General features: G+C 38.5%; 1 protein-coding gene across 3 annotated transcripts; it reads right to left on the reverse strand.

Moving 5' to 3' along the window:
- Window positions 1-1691: 1691 nt before the first annotated feature.
- LOC308100348 (GTPase IMAP family member 7-like) lies at window positions 1692-6446 on the reverse strand. Of its 3 annotated transcripts, XM_080449367.1 has the most exons (4): window positions 6317-6417; window positions 5598-5696; window positions 4780-4840; window positions 1692-3491 (listed from the first exon to the last, which is right to left on the reverse strand). In XM_080449367.1, the coding sequence occupies exons 3-4, from the start codon at window positions 4814-4816 to the stop codon at window positions 2449-2451; spliced, it is 1080 nt and encodes a 359-aa protein (XP_080305493.1). In that variant the 5' UTR covers window positions 4817-4840; window positions 5598-5696; window positions 6317-6417; the 3' UTR covers window positions 1692-2448. The 3 variants fall into 3 exon arrangements, with proteins under 3 accessions (XP_080305493.1, XP_080305495.1, XP_080305494.1); XM_080449369.1 differs by lacking the exon at window positions 5598-5696 and having other exon boundaries at window positions 6317-6446; XM_080449368.1 differs by lacking the exon at window positions 6317-6417 and having other exon boundaries at window positions 5598-5868.
- Window positions 6447-8338: the final 1892 nt, after the last annotated feature.

The following is an 8338-nucleotide window of genomic DNA, read 5'->3' on the forward strand; positions in this document are numbered from 1 at the left end:
TGTGGCCCAAATATGTGTAAGTCTCGTGACGTGAAAATACTTTAAGGGGTTTATTGCAAATTGTGAAATCAGTTAGTGTATCTGTTTTAGAGTGGTACCAGCGGTTTCCCCCGCTCCGCCTTTCATATAATACTGCACATTTGGATTATTTTACCTCTAATCCTGACCATTTCAAAAAGGAATCGGTTTTGGAGAGCATGTTCTTTATTACAGCCCCATGATGAGAGGCTATCTGGACATCGTCTGCATACCCCTGAACAGGGTTAGGGGAAATTATATTGGTGGGGGCACACATACAGAGCCATTTTAACCACTGATTAAGTGCTAACACAAAATTAACAGCGCTCATGGACAGCCAGTCTTAACACCTACTTGGAGAGGGATGGGGTCTGTGAGCTGTTTACCACAGATAACCTCTGTATGAATGAACCAGTGTATACATCTTTAACAATGTCAACATAAACTTGCGGTAGATGGAATTCCTCAAGAGCTGTTATCATGACATTATGTGCTAAAGTGCCAAATGCATCACGGAAGTCCAGAAAAACTGAAAAGTGTTCACTAGACCCATGCTTAAAATCGTCAATTCCTGTTTTGAAACAAAACACATGTTCATTCATGCCTTGCCGATTGATGTAGGCCTTTTGCTTGGGAGATAAGATGTTTTCATCCACAAGCCACGGGAGGATTCGGCCAAGAATGCACTTCATAAACACCTTATAGATGGTAGGTAAGTGGGAAAAGGTAAGTGGTGCAGCAGCAGCAAGCACACTATTGATGTTCTACATTATTTCTTTCTCTCCCAAAAGTATGGCACCTAACTACACCTACATACTTTCACTTCACTCAACTCCATTCAAACTGTAACAAATCCAGCTTACAAATAAATAATTTGTAGTTTTTGAAATATTTAACTTTAAACACACCAAAAAGTAAATGGGAAAGTCAATGTTATTTCAACTGAAAACCCCTAGAGAGAGAAGGACTGAAATCCCCTAGAGAGAGAAGGACAGAGGAGAAATGCCCCATGTTTTCTGGCCACATTTTTTACACTACAGATATTTATTTTACATCACCAAGTGCGCACAGGTCTGCTCTCAGATTTAATCCAAAGATCTAAGCTGTGTGATGTATACATTAAGGTATGTACATAATTATGAATGATGACTTATGGACAACTAAATGAACAGAGAACATGTATTACATGTTGTAATCATCATTGATTAATCACTAGCTAATGAGATCATGTTTGTGGCTATTGAAATAAAGTGTAATGTATACTGTAATGGCTAGTAATGTTTGTAATTGTTCCAATACCTGATAAAAAATAATTGATAGTAGATAGATAAATAGTTCAACACCTTACTTGAAGGGCATACCATCATATGGAGAGAAAGAGTTGCAGAATCAGAATTTCTGATGTAAGGTAATAATAAACAACGTAAAATGTTATCCGTTCAAAATGTACCTTAAAGGGATATGTTTAAAATGTTCAAGACTTATCGACATGGGAGAGGTATGCAACTATGTTTTTTGTTATTGTACCATAAAGACGTTCGTTGATCAGCTACATTTTCTATTACAAAGATCATTTCCTGGATATAAATTATTGTGTATGTTTTGTGTTCATATGGGACTTTACAATCTTTGAAATTAAAAAAGAGACACTGTAGAAGCTCTTCTTGTAGCCAAAGTGTAAAAAAGCCTTTATTACTCGTCTAGTTCATTGGAGAACATTACTAAACCAACACCAAGCATCCTCCACTGGTCTTCATCAGGACAAACAGTGAGTACATTTCCAGGTGGTATAAATGGAGTTGCAGCTCAATGGGTGGAGCCCCACAATGATTCAATTATCCATTTAGACAATAAGTGTCAGTACAACTCTATCTATGACCGACACACAATAAACAGAAGTACAGATTACTAATATACTATAACAAAAACAACGAAGGGAAAGGGAAAACAGCAAAATATGCTAGGAATCAACTCTATTATCTAAACAACACATAAAGCAGTCAAATCCAACCAAATCCATTGGTCCCTGGGAGGGTGGTATCTATAAATAAAGAATTCTGACCTTTCAGGTCATCACCTTTGTTTGACACAGGGACATGGTTGATACCATATGGCTATTAAAGAAGAGAGGTCATTACCCTCATGCTGTTTAAAATGGGGGGCAACCCGAGAGTCAATGCATGTAAAAACAACAACTGTGTTGTTTAATTGGCTGAATGCTTCTTCGCTGTTGCTGTCCTTGGTGTGCTGGCTTTTGTTTGGTCCAATAATATACAGTTCCCTCCTTATACTAATCTTTATCATCCCTTCTCCATTAGCAAAGTTTCTCTTGTATCACTGTTGACTTGAATTTAATTTGGCATCCAATTTTCCAAACATGAACTTGATGGTGAATTTCTTGACCTGGATATGTCATTGAACCTTCGTCATTCATTGAGTAACGCAGTTTTCTTTCACTGTTTTCCCCACCGTAGCCACTGCATTGGCACCAGCTTTTGCAGCCTGTTCGTTAGAAGCTGTACCAACCCCTGCCATACCCCCTAATATAGCCCCACATATCGCCCCCAGTACACCCCCTGTTACTACACCAACTGGGCCGAACACTAGTCCAGCATAAAGCCCAGCATATGCTCCACAGGCAGCTCCAGCAGCAGCAGACACCAATCCAAAAGCCAAGAATGCGTTTCTTTTCTCGGCTTCAGCTCTTGCTTTTTTTTCATATCGTTTATGCATCAATTTTATTGCGTCTTCCAGAGATTGTCCCTCATGTTTTTTATTCAGTTGTTCCTCTTCTTTTTGCATCTTCTTTTTGTTCTTCTTAAGAATTCTCTTTTTCATTTTCTCTATCTTTTTCTCTGCTGTTTGGAACATGGCATTGGTGTAGTGGCTTTTTTCACCATTCTTCAACACCAGGCTGTTGATTTTCTCCAGTAGCTCAGTGGCCTGAGAGGAGGGATCCTTAGATTTGTTGTTGAAGACATGATAGCGACCTCCACAGTTTCTGATGAATTTTTGTAGTTCCTGACAATTTTTCACAATTTCTTCAACTGGTACACCTTCATCAACCTGGTCAGCATGACTTAAAAGAATCATAGTGTATTCATTTGACTTTTGGCCAAATGTTTCCTGTATAATTTGCACAGTTTCCTGCTCCTCTTTTGTGAATCTTCCCAGTTTGATCACAACCAGGAACACATGGGGACCAGGCGAAGCAAAACAAAAACACTTTTTGATCTCAGCAATGATCTCTTCTTCGCTAACTTTGGTGTCAAACAAGCCTGGTGTGTCAACAACAGAGACCTTTCTACCAGCCCCTTCCCCACTGGCTTTTGTACATTTCATTGTGACGGATTCAGTTGTAAACTTGTCTACAAAAGCTTTATAACCCAGAATTGTGTTTCCAGTGGCGCTTTTTCCAGCTCCAGTTTTCCCAACCATCACGATCCGAAGTTCGTCATCATTTATTATGAGATCTGTTGGATTAGAATGATATGGTTATGGATGATAAACATTTGAAGTTTGCAAAAGAAAAAGAAAGAAAGAAAACATGGTTTAATGGTTCTATGCAATTACATCAATTCAATTTCATTACAGTCTTGTCTTGAACATTTGGGTAGCACTTGCTATGCATCCTATGTGTATAACGCATCATTAACATACTTATAAGGCATTATAATCTGCTCGTAACCCAGTATAATCATATTTATAAGTGCTCATAAATACTCATAATGCTTTATAACCATAACACATTATAAGGCTTTTTATAATGACTTATAAGTATCAAGTGTTATAATACTTCTTAATTACTGCCAAATTGGTAACAGTTGCTATGCATCCCAAATTAATTCTCATAGTTATAATCCATTATAATCAATTGATAGTGCTTTATTATCACTGTTATAATGTGTCATAACCATTATAATGCATTATTATAATGCATTATACTACGATTATAAGTTATTATAAGTGGTCATTTGTTACTTTATGAACATTTTATAAGGCTTTATTATCACGTTTATAATGCCTTATTATCACTTATAAGGCATTATACTGTGATTATAAGTTATTATAAAGTGAACATTTGTGACATTATGATCATTTTATAAGCTGGTATTATTACATTTTTATCGCCTTTAAATCACTGTTATAATGCATTATAATTACTGTTATAATGCATTACACTATGATCATAAGTTATTATAAGTGGCCATTTGTTACTTTATGATCATTTAATCATGCTGTATTATAACGTCTAAAATGCCTTATACTCACTGTCGTAACGCATTTTAATCACTGTTATAATGCCTTATTATCACTTATAATGCATTATAACTGTGAAAATAAATGATTGATTATAATGGATTATAACAATGAGAATACATTTTGGGTTGCATAGCAAGTGTTACCAAGTGGGTAGCAATTATGAAGTATTATAATACTTGACATTATAAGTCATTATAACATGCTGTATAATGTTTTATGATTGCATTATACGTTGTTATGAATATGTATAACTGTAATCGTCACGCGTTATAAGCTTAATACAATGCATTTATACTTGAACTTATAAGTCATTATAACAAGCTTTATAATGTGTTATGGTTATGGTTATAAAGCATTATGAGTATTTATGAGCTCTTATAAATCTGATTATACAGGGTTATGAGCAGATTATAATGCCTTATAAGTATGTTCATGATGCGTTATACACATAGGATGCATAGCAAGTGCTACCAAAATTTGTCTCCTGGGAAGATATACCTTCTTCTCCATTCTTGCTGCTTGAATCTGCACTCATGACTGTTTTGCGTTGTCTTCCGTTCTTAGAGAGAGAGAGAGAGAGTTATTATAACAATAATACAGTACGTGTGTATATACAGAGGATGAACTCAATCTATAGCAACATACGGTAATCAAATGAGCTGAAATGGACTCTATACCCTAACCCCTAAGTACACTTCCCCCTTGACATTGAAACGTGTTCTATCACAGGATATTAACTACAAAAGTGCCCTCTGGCCTGGGCCGTAGCAAGACGGTCAAGGCACCCTAGGCTGCAAAGCCTGACGTTCCCGACGACATTTGCTGCGTGCCACCCCCCATCTCTCTCCCCATTTCCTGTCAGTCTACTTTCACTATCCCTCTCTAAATAAAAACATATATTAAAAAAGAAAAGGAAAAAAGAAAAGTGCCCTCTTCGGAGCGCAGGTCTCCAGGTTGCCTATCCAAACCTGCCAATTTGGATGGCAGTCATAGCCTATTGGAATGGAATCTGATATATCTGACTGATACATCTTGATCACGTGACCCCAGAGATATTGTGTACCAATTAGTGTGAGTATTTGACACAATCTGTTGGAGTATTAACAACAATAAGTGTGCTTTGCAAAATGGTGGAAGATCTTGTCAGGCGGAAAAGGCCATGATCTACATGGAGAGTTGTGTCATGCCAAGAGACGGGGAAAAAGTTTTGTCTGTACGACCTACGGTTCAAGAGTCAAATGCCAAAACACGAAGGGCCCTGTTATAACATGAGGCCAATTTGAAACATTTGGGGTTGAGGTTCTTCCTTGGCCTACCAGGGAATATGCGTCCAAAGTTTCACATTGATCGGTCCAACGGTGCCGGAGATTGCCAGAACTAACTGTAACAGTGTCACTAGTCAGTGTCAGTCAGATCTTTAGTAAAAATCGAAAAGAAGGAAACTGCAGGTCAATTGAGAACCATGCATCATGCTTTCTATCAGAAAACATTTGTGAAAATTGACACATTAGTAAAAGTATACCAATTTGTACCACACAGTAATCAATTCAACTGTGTAATGAAAATATATAATGCAATTAAATGAAAAATCCGTTTTTAGAGCATATCAGTGGTCATAATTAGGACATTTCTAACAAAAGATTCCAAAGAAATTAAATAAATCGATGTTTGTGTATTTTTATGTGAAAAATCCCTGTGTGATTTCCATAGCTCACGTTCCTCCACTTGCACCTGAAAAAATGTAGTGGCAGAAACCCTATGCAGGGGTGAAATCCTATGTAAAACTAGGGAAATAGGATAAGGGTTAGAAGGCCTCTAGACAGCAGGATATCGAGTAAAATATTTATGCACGAAGAGTAGATGGTGAAACATTAGTAAACGTAGGCCTATTGATAATCCTTTTTTTTCTTTTCTTTTTTGGACAAATAATTCAATTTCAAGATTTGTAAACAATTTCACCGTTTCATTTTGTCATTTACATTTTCATTTGTAAAATGACAGCTGCTGATCACTGAATGAATTCTGTGTGTCTTACCTGCTTCAGTTGTGAAATCCTAATGTGGGTCTGGAGAGACAGAAGAAGTATAAAGACAGGCAATGAAGCTTCATCAACAAGGACTAGTGCACTAACAAGTCTCTATGTCTCCCTGTCATTTATAGATTTCAGTTTGCGCCTCCTTTGATGGGGGTCGCCAGGGATACTATGTTGTTTAAAAGAAGTAGGGGCATTTCTTGTAAATGCAGTGAGCTGAACAATAACATAATCACTTCTTCTTTTTTTTGCAATGGCAGATTCATCTGGAACCAGGCTAGGCTCATGAGTCATGTTCTAGCTCCTCCCATCTCCCCCCTCCCCCCTCCCCTTTCTCACCCCTCTCCTCTCCTCTCCTCTCGAGGAATAGTAATAGTAATAATAATAATAATATAAGATAAGATAAGATAAGATACAGTTTGTGCAATATGCATCTGCTTTGGACCCAGAGCAACATGGGGCCCCTGAAGGCTCATTCAAGATGGTCAGAAGGGCCCTATGGGATTTTCTGCACAGGCCAGGGTCGCAACAGTCTCAAGAATCACCTCTGCTCACAAAAAGTCAAACATTTAGGTTTACTGTCCTTTCTGGTTGCCCACAGCCCCTGGACCTGTATACTCTAGAACAGGTAGAAAACTTTTTAGGCACAAGATCTACTTAGCTAGTAGAGATTTTCACCCGATAGTAAAATCTAAATTACCACCACTTCAAAATTTTATTATAGGCTGTTAATTAAAATAACAGAATACAATAGTCAATAGTTTCACATGAAAAGTAAAGGCAGGATGTCATGGCTGGCTCTTGCCACGACAAATAATAGGGGAGGGAGACCAACGGAAAGTATAACAAAGATATGTATTAACTAATAAACTAACCAACAACTGAGAAATAACTGAACATACAGGGAAATCATAGCAATAAAGGAATGAGGTGTGCAGTCAGTAAATCAGTAGTGTAAGTGTGGATGAGTGAAACATGGTGTAGTGCAGGGTGTGTGTGTGGATGAAAAGAATAATCAACTAGAACAGAACAACAGCATGGGGCGCAGCTGAAGAGGACGGCAGTCCTCTCTCCTCTGGATCTCAACATAGACTGCTCATGGGTTGGCTTTTATAGACTCCTGGAGGCACCGGGCCCAGGTGCTCTCCAATGAGCCATTAGTACTGCCACACCCTGTTCACCTAAAAGGAACAGGATTAGCAGAGCACACTCCCATACTCCATATAAGGGAGTGGGGCATCACACCTCCCCCCTTAAAGTCGTGGTCCCAATAGGATCCACGGCTCCCAACTTTAACAGTAATTTAACATATCAAATTATTAAACCCAATAATCCAAAATACAACATACCCAACTAAGTGCATTTATACATCACACTATGTTAACGTTAACTTTTACCATGGTTTTACAACATTTTAGCTTAAAATACTTTTAAATTATGTGTCTGACAATAGTGTGCCATAACACCCTTATAGCCCTGGCCCTGTAACCTCCTGGACTCTCCTCCCCCTCAACGGCTGGATCCGGTGTTTCAGCTATTGCAATGTGGCCGTCAAGGAGCAGGACAGACCAGGGATCACAACACCAGGCACAAAAAAAAAAAAAGGACACCAAGTATCAGACACAGAGACATATACATATACACTGGGTTACAAAACAATGCCCCAGTCAACTCTAGACACCGGACCTTGGGTAGGTGACCCAACAGGTTGTGTCCTCTACCTCAGTCACTGCCACTGACTGAGAAGAAGGACCTAGAAGGACCTAAGGTGACCTAAGGTGACTGACTCACGACCATTGCTAGGTCGTAACAGGTTTTCATGACACCATTGAGTAGCTTTCCGAAGATTAGGAGTTGCAATGAGGTAGCTGACCTCTGACATACGCTTGACAACGGTATATGGACCAGTAAGTTTCGTTTGGAAAGGCAAAAGAGCCAGCACCTGCTCACCCGGTCTGAACTGCCGACGTTCAGCCCGCCGACCAAATGAACGCTTAATTTTCACTTTAGCATTTGCAATGACAA

This window comes from Gymnoscopelus braueri, assembly GCF_963280865.1.
Source record: "Gymnoscopelus braueri genome assembly, chromosome: 14".
In the NCBI taxonomy this organism is placed as follows: Eukaryota; Metazoa; Chordata; class Actinopteri; order Myctophiformes; family Myctophidae; genus Gymnoscopelus; species Gymnoscopelus braueri.